Source organism: Trichoderma gamsii, assembly GCF_001481775.2.
Source record: "Trichoderma gamsii strain T6085 chromosome Unknown Scaffold_42.2, whole genome shotgun sequence".
Taxonomy (NCBI): Eukaryota; Fungi; Ascomycota; class Sordariomycetes; order Hypocreales; family Hypocreaceae; genus Trichoderma; species Trichoderma gamsii.
The window spans coordinates 153763-176674 of record NW_020171379.1 but is presented as its reverse complement, the minus strand read 5'-3'; the positions used below and the strand labels follow the sequence as shown (position 1 = coordinate 176674).

Here is a 22912-nt window from a genome sequence, read left to right as displayed (position 1 = left end):
TGGCCGTGGCCAGACGCCACACCTGCCAGAGCACAGCTGAATACAAGGGTCATTTCGGTGCAAGCAGGTGAAAGCCTGGTGGAGGTGGGAGCCCAGATCTGCCCAGGAGCCCATGCAGCTGGTGGAAAGCTGAAAGACGATTGATCTGAACGAGCGGATGAGGTCCTCTCAGACGCTGCTGGCCTGGTATCTGCACCAAGTGCATGCAGCCATGGTGTACGAAGCAAATTCAATGTTCCAAAGAGCCAATGAGGTCTCGGGTATCCGTATATCGTATCAGGATTGTTAGAGAGCCAGTAAACTTCAAAAAGAGAAGAACACAGCAGATGATGAAAACGTTTGTTTGCCTGTTTGCCTTCAATGCCTGCAGCCAGACGCAATTAGCTGTACTGTAGTCGCACCCGAGGCAGCGGCTTACCTAAGTCAGCCTCCCTCTAAAAAATTACAGGGTGTTCACAAGAAAACGCGCCAAAGCAAAAAAGGCTGCGCTACGCTACACGTCTCCAGAGCTTCCCGGCCGAGGCGCCACCTGTTTGCTACAGCACCTCAGAAACCACAAACTTCGCAAGGGGGCCCAAATTCCAAATCTCCCACGAACATCCGGCGCGCGCCAATCGCAGATCCAAAGCCCTCACACGCTCATTATTCGCCTTCGTCACGCTCTTTCTTTTTTTCTCGTCGCCCGTCATGACCCGCGCTCAGCAGACTATTTCTCTCGGCCTCTTGGTCTCTTCTGTACGAAAGCCCCCCCCCCCCCTTCTTCTTCTCGCCGGGAGGTTTACTGCAATGCAGCCTTTTGTTGTTCAAGGCCTATCTGAAAAGCTAACCAATTGTCGCTTTTGATTAAAAATAGATTTACTTTGCTCTCTTCCTCGAGCTCATTCCTCTCCCTGATCTCGTCCAGAAGGAAATCGTCCCAGTGGTGCGTCTTAACCCAAAATCAACCCTGAAGCCATCCTCGAATCGACCGATTGAATCATATGCCTACCTACTTATGCATGCGACTTTGAACCTCGACTAACTCTTTACGACACATTCTGTAGCTCCCCTTCTGGGCTCTCATTTCTTTCGGCGCTTTGCTCCTCTTCCGTCTCGGCTGGGGCGTCTTTACGTTCAACGATGTTCCCGCGGCGCACAAGGAGCTGATGGAGGAGATTGAGATGGCAAAGGTCGACCTGAGGAAGCTTGGTGTTGACGTGGATTAAATTTACAAAGCATACCGTGGCGCAATTGGAAGGAGTACACCATAATTCATAAAATAGTGGGCAATGCAATATCACTGTGGGATCAAATATAGATCGTTCTCCGTATACTTGAAGTCCCCTTTTCAGGGCTTACTGTCTGTTTGTCATTTAATGAATCGAGTCAAGCGCTCATCTTGAACAAGATCGGAAAAGGCTCTTGCTTGGACTACCGTAGACCTTGCTTTTTATACATCATAACTCATTAACAGAGAAGCATCTCCACTTCATTGCTCTCCTACAACTAATGCCACAATAGTCTTCACAGCGAGGGATGGGTCCTGCCCGCCCTCTACGAGATCTTCAAACAGTTTTGGAAGCTTCCCCAGCACACCCCGTTGGTCCGCCTTTCGCCCTGTAGGTAAATTTATTAGCTCTTGTACTTGTACTTGTAGCGTTTTGGAACGAAGTGAGTTCAACTTACATTTGCCTGGTACGCCAATCATCACAGCCACCTTATTTTGCGCCTCCCCAATCCAATCGAAATCAATCTTCCACTCTAGCCGTACCGATGATGTAGGGTCTGATCGCTTCTTCGACGGAACATCAAACTCAAACGCCTGCTGACCCATGAAATGAACCAAATCAGCCTTTTTAAAAGATGGGGTAGACGCTGAATGAGCTTCCTTTTCCAGCTCTTCGGCTGCTGCCCTTCGCGCCGGCTTCTTCTTCCGCGCCTCAGCAATGGCCTGCAGGAATTCTCCTTTGGAGGCCAGCTCGCGATCCAATTTAGACCATAGATACGCCCTTTGAACTGCAGCCTGGTACCATTCTCCCATAGCCCATGAGAGTATCCCGATGTTACGCTGCATGCTCCTGTTGCAATCGCCCTCACATAACTTGGTGACGAATGGTCCCAGCTCAGCCCTTGCTGAAGGCTCCAAGGAAGGAACCTTCAGCTCCATGATGCTGGAATTCATTGCATTCACCACCATCTCAACCTTGGAGGTAAAAAGTCCAGGCGCATCCTTTGACCTGAAAGTCATGATACGCCGTTGTCGCAAAGGCTGTTCCTCATCTGAGTGCAAGATAGCCACAGTCGATGTGACGTCGAATGGGCTAAACAGCTGCAAATACGGCAGCTCTTCCTCTGCTGTCATTTTTATGGGATGGTGCGACTTGATATCTGATATCTTGACTTCATCTTCTGTCGTGGCGATAACGGGAGTCGCCCTCCCAAAGGGTAGTAATGCCGCAGGGTTTAAAGCTGCCTTTAACAGCTGTTGCGATGGTGGCGGCGGAGGTTGTGTTTCAGAGTCCACGAGATGCCGCCGTACCACATTGAATACCTCTTCTTCATCTGCAAAGCTCAAGATTCGGCCAGAAGTCTGCATCAGCCGAATTCGATCGTTTTCCTTGCTCACAATCTGCAGATCTCGCTTCAATTTCGCAATCTCTTCGTCCAAAGCCAGTTTTTCCTTTTTCTTTTCTCCATCTGGATCAAACGCTGGGACCTGGCGAGCCGGGTGGGCTTTGTCGTCTAAAGAAGGCTCTTGTATACTGCTTTCGCTTTCCTTCCCCGGTAGCTCGAAACTATGCATTGGCAGCCCAGGTTTCTTGCCAGGCTTTTCAAGGGGACGGCTTTTCGAGGGCTTCAAAGGAGAGTCATGTTTCGTTCTAGGCTTGTCTCTCCATCGTGACGGACTGCTGTGTATGCCTTTCGGTGGTGTGAAAGAAATGGCGTCTGGGATCGATGGCGGCAGCTCGGGCTCTGGGTATAAAAGGGGCCGGCCTGTATTTGGTGATCGTCGCTGTCTTCTGCCCAAGAACGAATCCGCCTCATCGTCTCCTTCAGGCGCAGGTGGAGGTAGCGGCCGTGGTCTCGGTTTAAAAGGCGATCTTATAGGTATATTGGGCATAACGTCGCTGGAGTGTTGAGAAGACGGCAGCGACCCAGAGCTCAACGTGACCCCATTCGTGCCTTGCGCTGTACCACTCGCTGCTGTACCACTCGCTGCTGGCGTAGGAGCGGTGGCTGGTTCGTGAGCAGCTTCTCCTGCCTCTTTGTCGCTCGAAGACGCAGCCCGCTGTGATCCTGTCGCTGCGGGTCGTGTCTTGGCCAAGCCCTGCGGCGGATGACGAATTTCATTAGCTCTCGCGGTTGCATCGTCCAGAGGGCGGGCTATCCGAGCTCTTGCGGGCTTTGACGGTGTCGACGTCGCGTCGCTGCTGCTGCTGTTGTTGACAGAAGAAATGCGTGGTGAGACCCGACGTCTCTTTGACGCAGGCTCATCCATTGTGGCAGAGCAATGGAGCGGTGAATGGTAGTCTCATTAAATAAAGCAGGCGGATTGTAAAGCTAAATGAACAAAAAGCGGGAAAAGGGAAAATTATCGCCGGGTATGAACAGCTTGGCGATGCGGGATGGTGTTTTTGGCCGAATGGAGCGCGTCACAGCCAGCTGCAGCCCAAACAATGCGGGCTTGGACCGAAGCAGTAGGCGGTCGCTACCGGGGAGTCAGAAAACTACCCGCTAAGCTTTCTAGCGGTCTTAGCACTATTAGTGTAGTGAATGATTGTTTACACAGCTACAGGCGATGCATTTCTTACGATTCTTGCTCTCTCGTCTGGCATAATGCAGTGAAGCTTAACTTCAAAAGAATATTTAATAGTCATAAATCAAGAACAATGTACTCTAATGCACAATCTTAATACTTTACTCCCTCTAAAGGCGCTTCGTGACTCTCTTGATGCCATCCATCACGTGCAGCTCAATCGCCAAAAAATCCTTGCCGGCTTCCCGCCCGATGACGTCCGAATTGCCCCCCACAAAAGCTTTGCGACGCCGAACTGCGAATTCCGGGCCCTTTGCGTGTCTCTCTTCTCCGGCTTTTTGTCTTATATATCTGCCCTATGCGCTGCGTCGCATCCGCCGCAGCTCGATCCTCACAACCTTGTCAACTTAACAATATGTCGTCAAGAACGTTAATATCACGAATAGGCCTCGTACGGCCGAGCGCGGCCTTGTCGCACGGGCAGTGCTGTCAACGATGCTTTGCCAGCACCACGAGAGCCGGCGCAGATGAGCAATGGCCGCAGAAAACACCGCTTGGAGCATACTACGAAATCATCTTGAAGAATCCTACTGCATATTCACCTACCGCAACACCGAAGAGGGCCCCGTCCCAGGATCCAACAACTCTGAGTCACAAGCCTCAAAGCGATGCGCCCAAGACTTTGCTTGGCCAATCAAGCCCAGCAGTCACATTTCCGTCTCATAAAGAGCCTCTGCCGACAACTGCAGAAGACAGAGCGCGTGTTGTTTTCGGTTCCCGCCTCCTTGGCCCCGCCGAAGAAGCAGGGCTTCTTGCCGCCAAGAAGGCAAAGTCTACATATGTCGCCGGCATCCTGATACCTCCTCGCCCAGAAGAACCGGACAACTGCTGCATGAGCGGGTGCGTCAATTGCGTGTGGGACCGGTACCGAGAAGATTTAGAAGAATGGTCGACAAAAAAGGCAGAAGCAAAGGCACGATTAAAAGCCGGAGGCAGCACCATGGATGTCGATGGTGGCGGATCCGAAACGGCCTGGTCGAGCAAGATTTCCAAGGATATGTGGGATGAAGAGGCCTTTCGGAATGTCCCGGTTGGCATTCGTGAATTCATGAAGCAAGAGAAGAGGCTAAAGGAGCGGCACCAGCGAGAGGGCACATTAGGGGGCTAGAGAACCTACAGAAAGAAAACAAAGAAGGGTAAATAGATATTTGATCTAGGCTACAGCGGGCGGCATGTTTTTTTGGCTCTTACACAGTGTATTATAAAGACATTACGGCATAGAGTTTTTGTATTCAGCATGCGATACGTATTGATAGACGCGGAGGAGAGTACATTTAGAGCAGGAAACAGGAGCAATGATATAATTTTGGTATCTTTCACTAATTTTTTTTATACATCTATATTTTACTTCTTCGCCAGCTTAAATAGCAACATAGAACACATTATGCCTTCTTCTGGGCAAGTCGGTCGTGCTCGTCAATGTCGATGGCCTCCCAGGGATAGTTGATCCAGGCGTCGCCGCAAGTGACGGCGGCGATGTAGCGGCTGTTGACCATCTCGTCGGGCAGCTGGCCCTTCTTGGGCTTGTCCTTGTTCTGTATCCAACGTTAGCAAAAAGCCACTCCCGTTCATCATAGCCAAGATAAAACCCACGTGGAGAACAAAGATGCTAAACTCAGCCTTGGGGGCATCAGGTCCGAGCTTCTGGCGGGCCTCCTCGACATCCTTCTCCAGCTCCTTGACGGCATACTCGAGCGTCGTCCGCGTGTCGTCGACCTCGTCCACGATCAGGACGCGCTTGCCGATGAGGTTCTCCATCTCGCCCAGGGCAGAGAGGTCGAGCCACTGGGTGCGGGTGACCTTTGTGCCAATCTCCTCGACCTCGCTGTTGCCGAGCGACTCGTACAGCGAGAGGCCGATGGCCTGGATGGGGATGTTGGGGGATCCGGGCTGCTTGAGGAACGAGCGCAGGATACGCGCGGGGACGTAGCCGCCGCCGCCGATGGCGATCATGAGCTGCGGCTTGAAGTCCTCGAGGATCTTGGGAGCGGCCTGCTGGCACAGCTTGTGGACCTGTTATAGTGACGCCGGGTTAGCGTTTGTTTAAAACTCTCTCTTACAGCAGATGCAGAGAGAATGGGCGCTTATTCGAGGCTTCTCCATACATCATTGTAGGTAACGTAGAGCTTCTCGACCATTGTGACGGCTTTAACGCAAGGGCGTGATTCGTTAAGAGGGGGGTATCAAGAGAGGAAATGAGGTAACTATATAATTTTGAGAAATATGAAAAAAGATACGAGACGAAGCTGGTGACTTCGGGAGCGATGCTGAATGCCCAAGAGGAAGAAAGAAAAAGGAAGAGGAGAAGAGGAGAGAAAAAAGGGAAAAGAAAAAAAGCGAGGCAATCACCAGAAAATGGCTGCCCACATGCTTTCGGCGGCTTCCGATAATTTTTTTTTTTTAGTCTTGTTTCCCCCCCCTCCCCCACCATTGGTGCCGTCACTTTAACTGTGATTCATTTCCGTACAGCTTGGCTTCGCCCCATATGTAAGCTGCGGCGGATAATTTTTTGGGCCAGGGATCTTGATCGAATAAGCGTTGGCCTAGTGAGAATTTTCTTTGCTTGTGCTTTATAGACTACCGGGCCTGTTCTACCAATATCTACATGCCACCAGTTTTGACTTGACATCCAGCATCCGGGCGGGAAAGGCCGTAGGCAGCAGCATATTGCCCCCCATGTATGTGCATCTAGGTGTAAGGGGAAGAGAGGATTCCAGGCGTGACTCAGTCACCGGTGCCTTTGAGCGTATAGCTGCAGATGTTTACTAGCCGGGTTAAGAATAGTTGCCTTGACGAATATAATCTCCTCTTTTGGCGTGTTAGTGAATGGATTAACAGAGGACTGTTTCTGATTCACCGTCTATGAAATGAAAGTCCGGTATTTTTATTAGGCATGAGCTGCAATACATTGTTGTGAATCCCAAGAGAGAAATCAAGGTGACTCAAAAATCTGTTCAATGAGGAGACATAAACACCTCTCCCACTTTTCGATTCCAGTTGCTCTCGTCAGCAAGCTTCCTCATTACGTCTGCCAGGTCATCACAATACCCGTCTACTTCTTCCGCATTCAGCTGTGCTGTATCCCACGAGGCAATGAAGAAGATGTTTTCTTGATCAACCATGAAAGCGCTCCAAAAGAGCCCACTAGTAGTCGTTTTGTTATTTCAAGTAAGTAGCATGAGATAATATATTGATCAACTTACCAATCTGGCCAGTCATATTTGGCCACTGGCTCCAGAGTATCAAAATCACTGCGGAATCCTCGAGACGCTGCGACTCCCATGCTCACATCCCACACAAAAGATTGACGGAATGACGCATTCGTTGCCACCTCGCCCTCTTCTCGAAGCTCCTGTACAATCTTTTCCCACGGCGCGTGTTCATGGCGGTGGATATCCTCTTGTTCGAGAACCATGCGGTGAATAAAGTCTGCGAGAACCTCCTCGCCATTCACTTCAAACATATTGAGAATCCATTCGACTGTCGGGCCGTCAATGCTCATGGGTGGTTGAAGAGCATTTGCTATCCAGTCGGGGACAAATGGCCATGAACGAGCGCTCTCCCACGAATTGAACAACGCAACTGATGACTTTGTCTGAATCACATTGAATAGCACCAAGGCACACTTTGTGAACAGCATTGATTCCAGGTTATATGAGTTGCGCAATTTGAACAGACCTGGTAAGCGGACAATCCTGCTTCGGCGCGGGAATCGAAACTCTTCGGCTCTTGCCTGCCATTCGCCTTTCCATACGTGATCTCGGGAGTTTTGGCGCTCAGAGAAGTAGAATGAGTCTTGATCGCCGGCAATCATCATTCCTGGAGCGCGTTGCTTGGGCCATATTGCGTTCTTGTAGCGGGAAATACCCCTCAGCCGCTGAACGTGGAATGATATTGCTTGTTGAGCAAGCAGGCTCTCTTGATACCCCTCAAACAAGTCTGCAAACAGTCGATACGGTGTTTGTCCGGGTATGACCGTGTTGTAATTGTGTATGAGCCGGTCAATGTCTCGGTGCCAAGAAAGGAGAGTCAAGGCATCCATTATAGAATGGTTGTACGTCAGGCAGAGGAGGTATCGACCCGTTTCTTTTGCTTTTATGATGGTCGCGTTGAACATGAGCATCGGAGAGTGAGTGTTTGTAGAGCCGTCTTCGTAAACATCTTTTGCTTCTTTTTCCGTTTCTGCAGTGACCTCGTGGACTAGTTTCTGGAAAATGTTGTGGTTATGGCGCACAATTATATGATAGAGCTGTCCTTGAACGCCCAAGAGAATTGTTCGCAGGAGAGGTCTATTCGCCATCCATTTGAACAGTCCATCGTAGATGTGAGAAATAGTTGCGTTATGGACTCTGAAGACAACACGGGTACGATATGACTGTGCTCTTTGACCAACAACTGCCCGATACATGGAGTGCCTTATGGGGATGATGTCTTCAACATCGGATCTGTCAAGGTCGAATCTCTCAACTTGATCTTGTGCCGCGGCCAAAGTATCAACAGCCTCGACTTTGGAGACCAAACGTTGGCTGAAATTGTATGCTTGCTCTCTCCTAGAGAGTGCTCTGTGGTCATCATTCTGAACAATGATTGGCCTGTGCATTAGTCCAACTCCTGCTCTTGGAGATGCATCTCTGGTGACTAGCAGCTTAGCCTGAGTTTCGATGGTATTACATCTACTCAGGTCCTGAAGGTAAATGCGTTTTCCGTATGCTCGGAGAACAGTGTCACAATATCGAAGCAGTGTGATGCTGTCAGCCAAGCAGAAAACGTCATCTGTCCTCTTTGGTCGAACTCCCATCAGCTGTTCCCATATTCCCCCCAAGCGTTCTTCTAATACCGCTACTTCGTCATCTTGACTTCCAGTCTTTAAGCTTTGACTTTTCTCAGCAAGTCGTCTTTTTGTTACAGTATCGGCCAGCACCATTCTTTTAGGCTTTCCAATAGAAGTTGTTGGGATACTCTCAAGGCCCAACTCTGCAAACGTGTACACGGCATCGAGCGTATACTGAGGGCCCAAGAGTCTTGCCTTTTCCAATATCTTGGCCTTGGTTACTCTTGAAGAGAGCCTGACAATAGCAACAGGGACTTGACCGGCAATGTCATCTGGTACTCCTACAACAAACGCCTATAAATTTTATTAGCTATTGTCATCTCAAGATGCAGAGTGTAAAATTGCCTACTTGCTCAAGTCCTGGGACCTCGGATAACGCCGACTCGATTTTCCAAGGGTTGATATTCTCACCCCCTCGGATTATCAAGTCGTTGTATCGCCCAAGGATGTAGACAACTCCCTTCTCATCGATCATCGCTTGATCTCCCGTCTTCAGCCACCTTCCCGACTTGTCATTGTAGAATTTTTCTTCGTCATCTTCAACACCGCCAAAATAGCCATGTATAACCGATGATCCAGAGATATGTAGTTCTCCAACTTCCATTCGAGAAAGCACTTCTCGGCTACCATGGCGACACACTCGAACTGCAGCTCCAGCGAGGACTTTGCCAACCCCTGGGTGGTATCCATCTACAAGCATGTCATCTTGTCGCGACCAGCTTATGATTGGTGCTCCTTCACTCATTCCATACGCCTGGATAGCATCTCGTGAACCGAGCCCGTCTTTGCAGAGACGCACATGCTCTGGCCCAACCATTGTCCCTGAAATCGAGACAATAGACAGATTCAGGTCTCGGGGACTCGGAAAGGAGTCATGAGATAGCAGGGCCTTGACCAGAGTTGGCGTGGCTGACATGACAGTACACTTCTCCTCTACCAAGGCCCGCAACGTAGCGTCTATATGGAAAGACTTTGCAGCGAATACGACTGTGTGGCCGTGCCGCCACGCACGAAGCGCGTTGTTGATGGCAAAGACATGGCACACGGGCGTGTGGACCAGCCAGCGGTCGACAAACGACGGGTCCACGTTGGGATCGTAATTGTAGGTCTGCGACACCAGGTTGCGGCCTGTGAAAGGGCATCCCTTGGGCTTCGCGGTGGTTCCACTCGTGAAGACAACGAGGGCGGGAGCGTCGCCGTGACTCCCGCGCATTCCGTTGGCTCGGGGCGGTCCTTGATCGTCTGTGTCACCAGGCCACTGATCCCCCTGAAAGGAGGAATCCCGAGCCAGGAGGTCGTCGAGGCTCATCCATCCATCGACCACGGTGCTACTCCTCCCGCAATGGATACGGAGGACCATGTTCGGGAGGCTGGCGTTTTGCTTGGTCAGGTGCGCCGCCGTGTCTGCATCCTGAACCACCAGTACCCGTGGTGTGGTTGACTCCAGCATATAAGCAAAGTCATCTGTCGCACGAGCGTCGATGGGGATCAAGGTGGCCCTGGCCTTGGCGCAGGCCCAGAAGAAGAGGCCCCATTCTGCGCAGTTCCAAAGGACGGCGGCGATGTGCATGCCGGCGCCAACGCCCAGCTTCTCCAGAGCGGCGGCCAGATGCTCAGCTTTGTCCCGGAGGTTTCCATACGACCATCTGAGACATTGCGATTGCGCGATCGGACTGGGATCTTCCGATGATTGGGTGGCATCTGCAGGTTGCCAGAGAGAGACGATTGCTTCTCTGTCGGGGTGAGCAGAGGCTGTTGCTGAGAGGATATCCCAGAGTTGCTGATCGAGGTCTGAGAGGAGCTCGCCATGGATCTCTGCAATGGCGGCGTCAGAGGTGGATGTGTAATTGTTATCATGGGAGGCCATCTTCAGTTAGTTTGGTTGAGAGTTGAATTATAGAATAACAGGTGATATTTCAGGGGGGCAAAGGTAAACGATGTCTTAACGTCAAAATTGTCAGATCAACAAGATATATATAACCCAGTTGATATTGGCTAAGAGACCATGTGATAGAGAGCCAAGATGTTGAGAGCATTTTGAACCGTCTGAAAACTTGCATTACTACCCCTTATCTTCTAAATTCTTCTTTCAAGGCAGCCATTTAGTACTCATCCTCCAAGATAGCTTACTGTAACGATCGTGAGCAAAGCCGTTTCAAGCTCTTCATTAGCTTGGAAGCCTAACGCACATTTGATCCACCTTGCAGATGTTGGTTGAGACATGCTGCACCTTTGTAATACAAGAGCTGGCATCTGTCCTATGATTTGCCCAGCACGGCGCCGCTCGCCCTGGCAGCGAACCGAATAGAATCTTTATATAAGGTGGCACCACACTGCCAAGTACCGGCAAGTAGCGTACGCAATTTTAAGACAGGTGGTCTAATACGGCGTAGACGTATGGCTGGAATCTCGACGGCAATTCGGAAAGGGGGGGCTGGCAGTAGAAGTTGGATGTACCCGTGGCTGACTTGTGCGAGGTGAGAGTAAATAAGCTCTTGAGGGTATGAATTGTTGGTCCGAAGTTGCACACATCTTAAATGTCTGAGACTCTCTGCAGCCGTGAAAAGGCAAAAAAGTCTAGATGGCGCTGGCATACCCCATTTTCTGCAGGCAAGTCAATGTTCGCTTGATGTCCAATCCATTTTGACTTGATTGAACTTGAACTGGGATCTACCATGTTTAATGTGGTAGTCTGAGGGATCATTTCAAGTTGTTAGCGAAGATTTGTTGATAAGTAGAGGTAATACAAGCAGTGAGGCGCCTTCAGCCGATACATGACATGAGCGTAACGTAGCAATTAAACAGAAGCCGGTACAGAAGGGAAGGATGAGCACCGCCTCATCTTTGTCTCGACTGATGCCGTCCTAATTTTACCTTTATATAAAGTAGATGAACCTTTTGTACAGAGACTTTGGATCAAAGTTACTTGGTAGCGTTGACAGTACAGTCGTCAGATTTGACTGTTTCAATAGTGATGGAAGTAGCTTTTCTTAGGAATACGCTGACAAATAACTGAACAGTTCACATATTGTCCTCTCAGGCTGTAAATACGACATGTACTATGTCATTGAGAAACGCAACTCTGATCCAATTCTCCCCAGCCGTGTCTCGAGTGGTTGCATCTCGTAATGTCTTCACGTCACTCACACCAGCACAATCCCGCGCCCATTGGCTCCACGTTGCTGCGGCTAACCACTTCGGCGCGGTAATTCCCGGGACAAAGGAATTGCTTATGCCGGATATCTGCTTTTCCTCCACGCTGTCGGCGTGCAAGGCCACTGTCGGATCGGCGTTGAGCCATCTGAGCAGCACGATCCTGTACGGTTGCGAGACATACAGCTGTCAGGATCTCAAGCCATCCCAGTTTTGAATGCTGCAATAAGGCAGTGGATAATAAATGCTGTGTGTGACTGCATGGTGCGGAGGAGGCTAGCGGTCCAGATAATATATTTCTCCCCCAGGAGCTGGCCGAATTTGGTTTCAGGGGGTGCTGTCGAGTATTGATTGAAATGACTGATCACAATCCGTCAAAACTTCTCTCCTCTGTCATGAGATGCTATTATTATACACCTTGACGGCAGATGGAAGCCAATGGCGCATCTTCTACGCGTCGAAATGGGCTTCCGTACATACTTAGCTGCTGCGCCCAAAAGTTCCACAGCAGAAGACAGGAACACGAGCAGGAAACTATCGATATTATTCGGTCCTATGTGTGCAAAGCTTCTGCCTATATACTATTGGTGAAACACACCTTTCCTAGAAGTGCTGTGACGTATGTGAAAGGGCATAGAGCTAGCCCCTTTTCCCGAAATCTTGCGTCCGTAGTTGGATGCCAGGACCCATGTGCTCCCGGGACTCTGCACATGCCCCCATGACTTTGTTTCTTGGGAAGACGTGTATGTTAGATAATTAGGTACCTTGTGTATGTATCCCTTCGAACCGAGTATCGACGTGGGCCCCTGATCTGAAAGGTGGAAGCGCTCTACTTGGAGATATGTCTAAACGAAGAACCATGATATTTCATCTTGGCACACCAGGACCGCTTCAAGGGCAACTGATATTATTGAATATTGAATCTTCAATAAAGAAACTATGAGCAATGTCTTCTCTCTTGGACAGTCGATATCTAATATTTTGTCTCTTCTCCCTTCTCGTCACTTACACTCTTCGCCATATAAGCCATCAAATCCACCAGCGCAAAGTTTCACAAGCAAAAGGCTGCAAAGATGCCCAATCCAAGGCCCCAGTCAGGGACCGCTTCATTGGACTTGACTTTATCTATGATTGCCTCTTCACAAAACCCATCGACAAATACCTCGACTACACCTACAAGACGTTTCAACAGCTGGGATCTACCTATGTATGCCAAAGATGGACATGGGAGGCGACATATACATGTGACAGCCGGAATATTAAACACATCCTGGCTTCTGGCTTTGATGAATTCAAGCTTCCCCGCCTTCGGGTCAATGCCATGATGGGACTTCTCGGAAGCGGCATCTTTACCTTGAACGGACAGTCTTGGTCACATGCTCGAGCCGTCTTGCGGCCTTGCTTCGCAAAGCAAAACAAAGAAGACATGATTAGCATGCTAGAAACGCACTTCCAGGCTCTGCTTAAGAGAATTTCTCTTGGTGGGGATACGGTTGATCTACAGCCGCTCTTCTTTTGGCTCACCATGGACTTTGCGACGGATTTCCTTATGGGTCACTCAACGCATGTGCTTGATCGCGCATCTAGCCACGCCAAAGAGAAGCAGTTTGTTGACGACTACTTGGCATGCTCAACGGAGATTGTTAGGAAGATGCAGCTCGGGCCACTTCAGATATTTTCCTTCAATTTTGGGGCGATGAGGGCACGAAGCCGTGTGTTTAAGTACATTGATGACTTTATCAATGTATCTTTAGACAAGGAACGAGATGACGATGAGGCTACAAACTCCGGACTTAATGTCCTACAAGGGTTAGCAGCATTAACGACAGACCGAAAGCAGCTGAGAGACCAGATCCTTCATATACTGGTTGCAAGCCGAGATACTACGGCTTGTCTCCTAAGCAACTTGTTTTTCGTTTTGTCCAGGAAGCCGCATGTCTACGAACGGTTGAGGCGAGAAGTCTTTGCAATTGCAGGTACAGAACCGGCGACAAGCAATCAGCTGAATGGCATGGAGTATCTGAAGTGGTGTGTTCAGGAATGTAAGTCAAGCGTACTCACTTCACTATCGGTATCATTTAGCTGACTTCGCCAAAGCTTTGAGACTACATCCTGTAATCCCGACCAATGCGCGCGAAGCCTCCAAAGACACGATTCTCCCATATGGCGGCGGCGAAGACGGCAATTCACCTCTTCTCATCAAAAAAGGAAACCTTGTCATGTATAACATCTACGCCATGCATCGGGATACTGAGATTTTCGGACCTGATACTGAAGAATTCGTGCCCGAACGGTGGAATGGACTCAGACCAGGTTGGGGATATCTGCCCTTTAACGGCGGACCGCGAATCTGTATTGGCCGTAAGTAGCCTGAGAGCCTTGGAGACTGTATTAAATACTAATATTCCGGCACAGAAAAGTTTGCGCTCTTAGAAACTCACTATCTAGTATCAAGAATGGTGCAGACTTTCGAGACGATAACAACGAATGAAGATACAGAATGGGTTGAACTCTATGCTCTTGCAACAACTTGCAAAGATGGAGTGAACGTCAGCCTAAACAGAGCTTAATCTGCGCCAGTGTCTTGAAATAGATGTGACTATGGCGTTTGGATGTTTGGGATTTGTTATAAACAATGCGAGATGTACCTAATTGTCTTTGAGGATGTCGAAACGCGGCAGATCAGAACTTTGTATATCGAATTGTCGATTAATTGCCTCCCCGTCAAAAAATTGTAATGTACGATAAGCTATTCAGAGCTTCTATCTAATAATACCTTTCTAAATAATTTGAATAAAAACATGCTTGAAAAACAACCTCTTTGTTATTCTTCGCGCATGTGCTCTCATTAAGTTGGGATGTATTTAAAAATGTAGAGTGCCCTCCACTACATGTAGTAGCAACAAGGCGCAACTTGCGATCTATTTCCAACTTTGGACTTATTCATATGATTCATTTAGTTTCTAATTATACCACGACTACTCTTAGGCCCGCTTTTACCATTGCCCTCAGAAGCAATCTGCAGCACATCATCATTTCGCTCCGCCTCTTCAAGTGTTGCAAAGACCTCGCTGTGAGCTAGTGGCTGTCCCTCTTCAACGTTACATCGTCGATATTTACGCTGAGAAATAGTAGCTAGAAACAGCCTTAGGTAGGCAGACAAGTACAGACGCCATGACGCGATCTGGATGCAGAGGCTGTGAAATTAGGCAGCCAACGTGTTTAGACAAATTGGTTTACATGTGTTAACGCTACCTACATGTATATATTTAGGTATGCACCACCTCTCAAACAGATCCTTCTTGACGCCATCCTTACCAACATTCAACTTGGTTGCAATTTGAAATGGAAAACGTCACGCGATTTCGATACGAACCGCTTTCCAAAGACAACGATAAGACAAGGTCGATCCGCTTGCTTCATCTCCGGCCTGGGTCACCGGGTGAACCTGTTAATTGCAGCATTGTGCATCAAAATCTCCGTAACAAGCCAGACTTTGAAGCCTTGAGTTACTGCTGGGGCGATGCTGCAAATCCTCTGCGTATTTACATTGGCAAGGATTACATTGACGTAACCCAAAACCTCCACGATGCCTTGCTCAAGCTACGCGACAAAGAGAACACAAAAACTCTCTGGATTGATGCGATATGTATCAACCAAGACGATCTTGCGGAGCGATCGCAGCAAGTGACCATCATGAAGCAAATCTACCAACAAGCCAGAAAGACAGTTGTTTGGCTTGGCCCAGAAAATGCAGATACTGCGAGGGCCTTTGAGCTAATACCATACCTCATGGTGGTCTTCACAGACGCATTTCAGGGAATGCCACGCCCGATAAGTTATGATCATAATGTCTTAAGGCACCCAGCTATACCGCGAGTGTATCAAAAAATGCAATTATTCGAGTCCTTTATGCAATTGGAACAACGCCCCTACTTCACCAGAGTCTGGATCATTCAAGAACTTGCTGTGTCACAGAACAAGGTTGTACTCTTTTGGGGAGAGCACAGCGTGTCCTGGGAAGAATACCTCATAGCCACATGGACGTTCGCTTGCTTGCAAATTCAGAAACCGAACAGAGACAAACCTTTGGGCAACTTCCTCCATTTGATCAGGCCTGCGATAGAGATGGCGGTGTCGAACGTCAAGCTCATAGGCCTTTTGGATCGATACCGACAACAGGAATCCACTGACCCGCGGGACAAAGTGTTTGCGCTGCTAGGAATCGCTGATTCGCAAGACGTCGCCTCTCTAGGCTGCAACGTGGACTATAACATGACCACTGTGGAAGTCTATACACGCCTTGCAAAGTCATATATACAGAGAGATGGTAACCTTGATATACTCGGCTATGCCAAACACGGCACAAACATCGCAGGATTGCCTTCCTGGGCGCCCGATTGGACAAACCAGGGAGAGATGCCAATCAATTTACGGACTCCAATCCTGTCCGGCATTTCTCACAATCACCATGCTGGAGGCGATAAAGATTGCAGAGCTAGCGTGTCAATGGACGGAATCACTTTAAATGGCAAAGGTGTTATTTTTGACAAGATCGCAAGACTGTCTGGAGTATATGGCGAAGCATGGGGTGAAAACTGCTGCATTCCTCACGTCTTGGAAACAATTGCAGGATTAGCTGAGAAAAGCGATTACATTGCCGGAGGTACAGCTCTGGACGCCCTTTTCATCACACAACTTGCCGGGTGCCCCAAACCTGCCTATGATAAGCTACAAAGAAGATTTCATGAAGTATGGGAGGAAGCGAAAAGCCATCCTTCAGAAAAGGGGATCCGTGGCTCTGTCACTATTTCAACTGTGCAAGGCCAACAGGAAAAAAAGATCAGCGTAAGGCCAGTGGATGTCAGGGAAACGGGAGAGACTGAAGCACTTCTAACGGCAAGCCTCAAGTACACTTTGAAAAGGCGATTTGCAACAACTCGCAAGGGTTACTATGCGTTAGTGCCAGATAAATCTGCCGTTGGAGACACAATTGTCATTTTGAGGGGAGGGAATTACCCATTTGTCTTGCGTGCTCAGGGGCAAAGCTGGAGCCTTGTGGGGGAATGTTATGTGCATGGAGTGATGAATGGAGAGGCATTCGATGAATCTGTCTGTGAAAGCGTGGCAATAGTTTAATCTTTGAAAAGAAAAAGATTGTTTGTAAAAAACTGTTCTTTGATGGAAACACGCATGCATGTTGGCTATTGGAAACTATTGACTCGTTTCATGATCTGTTGGCGAGGATACTTTTAAACGCGTCGCATTTTAGGCTAAACAGAGCTTAAAACCGGATTATATTCGCACGAATGACTTTCTTTATGAATGAAACTTCAAATAGTGTTCAACACTTTGGTATTGAACATAGAAATAGTCATGCAAAGCGTTATAGTATCATCAATACTATCCAAGGCTAAAAGTCCATCGCCGAGCCCGTAGAATCTCTAGCCAATCCGTCTGGATCCTATTCTGCAACCGCTCTTTCCATACAGCTCGAAGTACCTCTTCTACAGACACTATATTCATCATCTTGCTGGCCTCCTTAATGCTCTTGAGCTTTGCTGCACACAATGCCATGTCCGCCTCAGAGTTCAGTTCAGCACCGGCCAAGAAGAGAACCGGAGTCAAAACAGAGACTACCGCGCTGGTTGGGGTTATTCTTGAAACGGTACAGATGATTTGTGATGCTATATGCGGTAAACAGTAAGATCGGCCGGGATATCGCCGATAGAGCAGGATCAGCGCGGCAAGACGGTGACATTCAGTAAGTGCAATCAGGTCCAAGCGGGTATTGAGGTCCAAAGTCGCTGCCATTTCTTTATCGTACTGCCAGTTTGAAAGGTCAGTTTCAAGCTTGAGGAGTTCAGGCGCATCCATGTCCTTAGAATCTCGGTTAGATAGATCTCGCAGCTGAGTAATGATGCCAAACAAGTCTCGGGACAAGCCAAGGAGGCAATCAACACCTTGAGAGATGTTTTCGCTCTGAAGAAACTCTGATGGAGAAACAGGTATCGTAACCATTGCCTGGTCCAAAATATCTTGTGTTCGTGATGCCGGGAGAGTGGCAGCGCAGTCTCTGAAAGGACCGCTTCTATTCGACAGATTGGCCCGCGTGTCTGGGTCCAGCACATCCTCCATGATGAGCGCCATCACATCATGATATAAAAAGTGCCTCTGAACACAATCCATTTCCCACGAACTCCACCTTTTTTCCATGGCTGTTGAGTAAGTCTGAAGCAATTGCCGTACGCAATTGACTCGCTGCATCCATCTCAGACTTCGACCTCCTGTCTGAGTCTCCAATCCAATCAAGAGCAAGAGGGTTACAACAACCTCGAGCTTGTACTCTCCTGATTCTGAGTGTTCGGGTCGCTCCGTATGTTCTGTAATGAACTCACGCGCTCGCTGCTGGCGCTGTATGGCCACTGAGTTGAGCTCTCGAGACTTTTCTGGTCCACGCACCGATTTTGCAAGATGAGCTGCAGCACAAGCAATGATGGCATCCATGACACCGGTGCAGTGGAAGGCCATTGGAATGTACAGAGATGTGAAGAAGTTCGATGATGACTGGACGACGGTTACTTGAGGGATGAAGGTGTGTATATAGTAGGATAACAGGTGGCGCTCGAGAGAAGCCTGAGTAGGGCTGGATTGACGCCCAGGCAGCGTTTCTATGGCCAAACCTCTGGGTATACTTTTATGTGCAGTTGCAAATACTGTGGGATATGCATCAGCCATGAAATTAACGCCCGTGTAGTTAGTCTGAGAACCGAGTAATTCCAAATTCGAACGAGTTGTAGTCGCAACATCTCGATTCCTCAGAGCCTTTGTGCCACTGCCGGAACCTGAAATCTGAAGCTTGTCTGGCCATCGACATTCTGCGTTAAGACGAGTGCAATTGCGACAATCAGGATGATGGGCATCGCAACGCTTCCGGCGAGCACGGCAGGTGAGGCAGCCTTGACGGCTTCGCGGAGCATAGCGTCGTTGTCGTTGTTGAGGAGTTACTTCTTGATCTGGAGTATGAGTGCTGGCGTCGATAGCCGGAGTGAGATGATCCACGGGTGAGGAGGTGGTTTCTGGAGTTTGCAGGAATGCATCGCACTCGGACTGCAGATTGAATCCCCCTTCAACATCAAACAGGCCAAAGAGGTCAGGAATGTCCATGGCTATTGATTTGGGAGATTTAGGTCAATTGCTATAGCGAGACAACTGAAACTTCATGTGCACATAGAGGAAGAGGACATCAGCAGAGGCAAGGCGTCTAGAGCGTCTTGGGCGTTTCCGGCGTCTATGGCGCGTGCCAATAAGATCTGGCACTGTGACAGTTGGTCCCGCTGATACTTGTACTTGTTCTAACAACCCTGGCAAACACATTAGATGGACTTAAAGGTTGGTGCTATGGTATATATGAATAGTGGAGCAAAGCATTTGTTTGTTTCCTACCGGTCGATTAAAGCACTCATACAATATCGTTCACTATTCTCACAAAGAGCATGTATTCATAGCGTTGCTTGACACTGGCCTGCATACATGTAGACAACGTCCATGGATCGGATATCCCGAAGCATCAATCTTTGACAGATGTAATCGACCAAAGGGCGCAGATTGACATGACACGACTAGGCCTCTCTACACGCCGCTAACGCCGTATTCGAGTCGAATATGGGTACGGCGTGTAATGATTGACATTATGTCTCCGTAAGGAAGACACAAGTCCATAACCAATGGATTCTCAGATTCCTTTCGATTCTATGCTCTTTAGTAAAAGAGAAGGGCCGTCTTGTTCGTGTTCTGTATATGAGCGCCAGAACTTTCTCATTCTCTCACGGAAACAACACAAGCGGCATACCCCGTGCCGACTGAAATCGACCCAAAATGAGTGAAACCGGCTCCGGCCACAAAGAGAATCATTATTCTGTTGATCCAAATGAAACTACAACAGCTCTATCACAAGACGATAGACAAGACGATGTGAAGCGAGACTTTGACACTGGAGCCAAGGCCTGGCTGCAAGTGCTCGGTTCTTTTTTCCTCTATTTCAACTCATGGTAAGGATACACAATATTGAGACAAGAGAACAATGACTCATGAATCCATGTTTAGGGGAATCATCAACGCCTTTGGAGTGTTCGAAACCTACTACGAACAACATATTCTATCCCATCAGTCGCCTTCATCGATTGCCTGGATCGGTTCGGTTCAATCAGCCCTTCTCATGGTAGTTGGAGTCGTCAGTGGTCCGCTCTTTGACGCAGGCTATTTCTATGCGCTGTTACCCACCGGCACTTTTCTCGTTGTGCTTGGCATGATGATGACGAGTCTCTCTACAAACTACTATCAGATCATGCTGGCACAGGGTATCTGCGTCGGCATTGGGGCCGGCTTCTTGTTCGTCCCATCAGTTGCACTCCTACCGCAATATTTTCAAAAGAGACGAGCTTTGGCAAATGGCATTGCTGCATCGGGAAGCAGTATTGGCGGAGTCCTCATCCCCATCATGTTTCGACAACTCGAAATAAAGATTGGATTTTCTTGGGCGACCCGCATCATCGCCTTTCTTTCTCTATCAACTTGCGCTATTTCGATTGGTGTAATGCGACAGCGCTTCAGACCAAAGGAGAAGAGAACCCTGTTACAGCTTTCTGCATTTAGAGAAGCTCAATATTCGCTCTTTTGTCTGGCCTGCTTTCTAGGCTTCCTGGGGTTTTACAACTTCCTCGTTTATGTGCAGCCTTATGCAATTGATGCCGGAATTGTGGATGCTAATCTGGGATTCTATCTTCTTGCCATTTTGAACGCTACGTCAACATTTGGCCGGTTTGGCCCAAATTTTGTTGCGGACTATATCGGTTCACTCAACGTACTTTGTCCAGCATTGACTGTTACGGCTATACTGGCGTATTGTTGGATTGCTGTAAAGAGTACGTCGGCTGTAATCGCGCTTTCAGCGTTATACGGCTTCTTTTCGGGAGGATTTGTGTCCTTGATAGCGGTGGTCATGATGGAGATCACTCCGGACATCCGCAAGCTTGGGACTCGGCTGGGCATGTGTTTTGCGCTTGAGTCTATTGGGTTGCTGATTGGAACTCCAATTGGCGGAACCATCATCAGTCGTACCGGATCATACCTTGGCGTGCAGCTGTTCTGTGGCTCATGTCTTGCTGCTTGTGCTGTGATTCTACTCACCATTCGGTTGCTGCGGAGCGGGCCGACACTGATGTATAAGACATGAATTCAGGCTTTGAAACCATTTCACCATTTCTTGTATTTATCTTGATATAATAGAGGTCACAAACTATCAATAAATGTTCGTCATGTATCATATATACGGTAGCAGCATCTAAAATAAAAAGAAAAAAAAACTGATATTCATTAAAAGACCCCGGCCTCTGCTGCCCAACGTAAACTGAATCTTGCAGCGATAGCGCCAATATAAGCCACAATGAGATTGGTAAGAAAGTATATCGCTGTAGCTCGAGTTATATGATTGCTTGGTATACACACAATACTCATCTAGGACTAACGAGAAGTCTTTGTGGCTGATTGGGCTCTTCTTTAGTCTATCATACGTTGGTTCTATACCCACGAATACCTGAACAGCACCTCATTGCAGACCATGATCGATATGAGAAGAACAGCTCACTCTGCAACTCTCTGACTCACGCCAGCTATAGGTCGCACCCAATCTACCCTCGAGCGTGTAAACACCTCTGCATCGAATACCGCAGCTGATATAGTTTTGCCGCTATCATCCAATGTCCCAGCTTTAACCACTTTATTAGGCCCGCAATTAGCAGATTCGCGCCATATTATACTGCCGCAATCGCCACAGAAGTAGCTACTGATACTGTCACCAGAATCAGCAACTTTGCTGAAGACTTTTGGGGTACCACTCGTGACTTGGAATACCGCTTCAGGGATAACAAAGTTGACACTGTAGTTGCTGCCACTAATTTTGCGGCAATCGCTGCAGTGACAGAGGACCTGTGATTGATAGCACTCAAGTTAGCCACTTCCAGTAAGCAGGCTGTAAAAAGTATGAAATAAGAAGAGCTGCTCACTTTCGCTGCGGGCTCTGCGTTATACATGTAACGAATGTTTCCGCAGAGGCAGCCGCCATTGTAGGCCGGCATCTTTGCACCTATAGGTATAGCTAGGCGTTTGGAGAAGTTTGAGATGGCTGCTTTGTTTAGTTGCCAAACTCTGCAAATGAAAGTGGTTGTGAAAGGAGCGAAGATATCTATGGCTTACTTTATCTGAGATCATCAGGACGACTTTGAAACAGCAGGATGGGCTGTAACATTTTAATATCTAAACACCGTAATTGAATTGCCCTAGCGTTTGATTGTATCTATCTGAAAAATCAATTTTCGACACCGCAGCGTGTAAGGCGTTAAGAGCGTGTAGAGCGCATATAGGGGACACTGCCAGCCCACGTTTACCAAGAATACGTCTCTGCCACAGAAGCCTATTTGTGAAGCGATAAACACGGATTACGGTGATCATAGGCTATAGTTTTATTATTCGTATTATGTCTTTATCTCGCAATCTTGTATCTCCATGGCCTCAGTATCGCCATATTCACTGCTATCTCTCGGAAACCATCAAACTCTCTCCAATCTTCTCCTATATCATCACATCAAAAGCGCCCATTATTATCGTCTTGAAAAAGTAAAAAAATTCTTGGGGGATTATAGTTGCTTGGTTAATAGTACTTCAGAGTTGAACATTTTTTTAAACCCATCTGTCGGTGATTATGAAGAGTTCAGCTATGCGGTGCTCAACTTTCGCAGCTCTTGTTTGGTCAACTTGAGCTTCTGCTGCAATGCTGCGATCGCTAGGGAGTTGTGTTGTTGGAGGCCTTCTCGGTTGTTCAACTCTTGAAAGTTCAATCAAGAATTTCAGATGTCCCCAAGCGCAAAAGGAACGACTTCGAAATGCAAACATCAAAGAGTAAAAGCCGCCCAACGTAAAAGCCAAAGCCTTGTAGATTACCTTAGTCTCATGGTCGCATACTTTGGCAACTTCATGCTGTCAGCGGCCTCAATCGTTGTGCTTCGTCTCTGAGTTTATCTCAAAGCTTTTGAAAGTTACCCGAACCTCCACGGGAAATTTCACATTGCCGGGAC

General features: G+C 48.3%; 10 protein-coding genes across 10 annotated transcripts; 6 read left to right on the top strand and 4 right to left on the bottom strand.

Annotated features, from left to right (window-relative positions):
• Positions 1-687: 687 nt before the first annotated feature.
• On the top strand, positions 688-1205 carry TGAM01_v209112 (hypothetical protein; the record flags this gene model as incomplete). Its single annotated transcript, XM_018802015.1, has 3 exons — positions 688-735; positions 854-922; positions 1044-1205. 3 exons carry the CDS (start codon positions 688-690, stop codon positions 1203-1205), a joined length of 279 nt encoding a protein of 92 aa, XP_018664840.1.
• A 263-nt stretch (positions 1206-1468) lies between these two features.
• On the bottom strand, positions 1469-3478 carry TGAM01_v209111 (hypothetical protein; the record flags this gene model as incomplete). The annotated part of the gene is made up of 2 exons (XM_018802014.1): positions 1469-1596; positions 1666-3478. The coding sequence occupies 2 exons, from the start codon at positions 3476-3478 to the stop codon at positions 1469-1471; spliced, it is 1941 nt and encodes a 646-aa protein (XP_018664839.1).
• Positions 3479-4151: 673 nt separating this feature from the next.
• On the top strand, positions 4152-4904 carry TGAM01_v209110 (hypothetical protein; the record flags this gene model as incomplete). The annotated part of the gene is made up of 1 exon (XM_018802013.1): positions 4152-4904. The coding sequence occupies one exon, from the start codon at positions 4152-4154 to the stop codon at positions 4902-4904; it is 753 nt and encodes a 250-aa protein (XP_018664838.1).
• A 274-nt stretch (positions 4905-5178) lies between these two features.
• TGAM01_v209109 (hypoxanthine guanine phosphoribosyltransferase) lies at positions 5179-5934 on the bottom strand (the record flags this gene model as incomplete). Its single annotated transcript, XM_018802012.1, has 3 exons — positions 5179-5331; positions 5390-5809; positions 5902-5934. 3 exons carry the CDS (start codon positions 5932-5934, stop codon positions 5179-5181), a joined length of 606 nt encoding a protein of 201 aa, XP_018664837.1.
• An 816-nt stretch (positions 5935-6750) lies between these two features.
• On the bottom strand, positions 6751-10494 carry TGAM01_v209107 (hypothetical protein; the record flags this gene model as incomplete). The annotated part of the gene is made up of 3 exons (XM_018802011.1): positions 6751-6940; positions 7000-8921; positions 8977-10494. The coding sequence occupies 3 exons, from the start codon at positions 10492-10494 to the stop codon at positions 6751-6753; spliced, it is 3630 nt and encodes a 1209-aa protein (XP_018664836.1).
• Positions 6754-7112, top strand: TGAM01_v209108 (hypothetical protein; the record flags this gene model as incomplete). Its single annotated transcript, XM_024550485.1, has 2 exons — positions 6754-6964; positions 7012-7112. The coding sequence occupies 2 exons, from the start codon at positions 6754-6756 to the stop codon at positions 7110-7112; spliced, it is 312 nt and encodes a 103-aa protein (XP_024404772.1).
• Positions 10495-12726: 2232 nt separating the features above from the next.
• On the top strand, positions 12727-14350 carry TGAM01_v209106 (hypothetical protein; the record flags this gene model as incomplete). The annotated part of the gene is made up of 3 exons (XM_018802010.1): positions 12727-13822; positions 13878-14141; positions 14196-14350. 3 exons carry the CDS (start codon positions 12727-12729, stop codon positions 14348-14350), a joined length of 1515 nt encoding a protein of 504 aa, XP_018664835.1.
• Positions 14351-15125: 775 nt separating this feature from the next.
• On the top strand, positions 15126-16919 carry TGAM01_v209105 (hypothetical protein; the record flags this gene model as incomplete). Its single annotated transcript, XM_018802009.1, has 1 exon — positions 15126-16919. The coding sequence occupies one exon, from the start codon at positions 15126-15128 to the stop codon at positions 16917-16919; it is 1794 nt and encodes a 597-aa protein (XP_018664834.1).
• A 264-nt stretch (positions 16920-17183) lies between these two features.
• Positions 17184-18947, bottom strand: TGAM01_v209104 (hypothetical protein; the record flags this gene model as incomplete). The annotated part of the gene is made up of 1 exon (XM_018802008.1): positions 17184-18947. The coding sequence occupies one exon, from the start codon at positions 18945-18947 to the stop codon at positions 17184-17186; it is 1764 nt and encodes a 587-aa protein (XP_018664833.1).
• A 711-nt stretch (positions 18948-19658) lies between these two features.
• TGAM01_v209103 (hypothetical protein) lies at positions 19659-21773 on the top strand (the record flags this gene model as incomplete). Its single annotated transcript, XM_024550484.1, has 3 exons — positions 19659-19831; positions 19887-20975; positions 21566-21773. The coding sequence occupies 3 exons, from the start codon at positions 19659-19661 to the stop codon at positions 21771-21773; spliced, it is 1470 nt and encodes a 489-aa protein (XP_024404771.1).
• Between the last annotated feature and the right edge of the window lie 1139 nt (positions 21774-22912).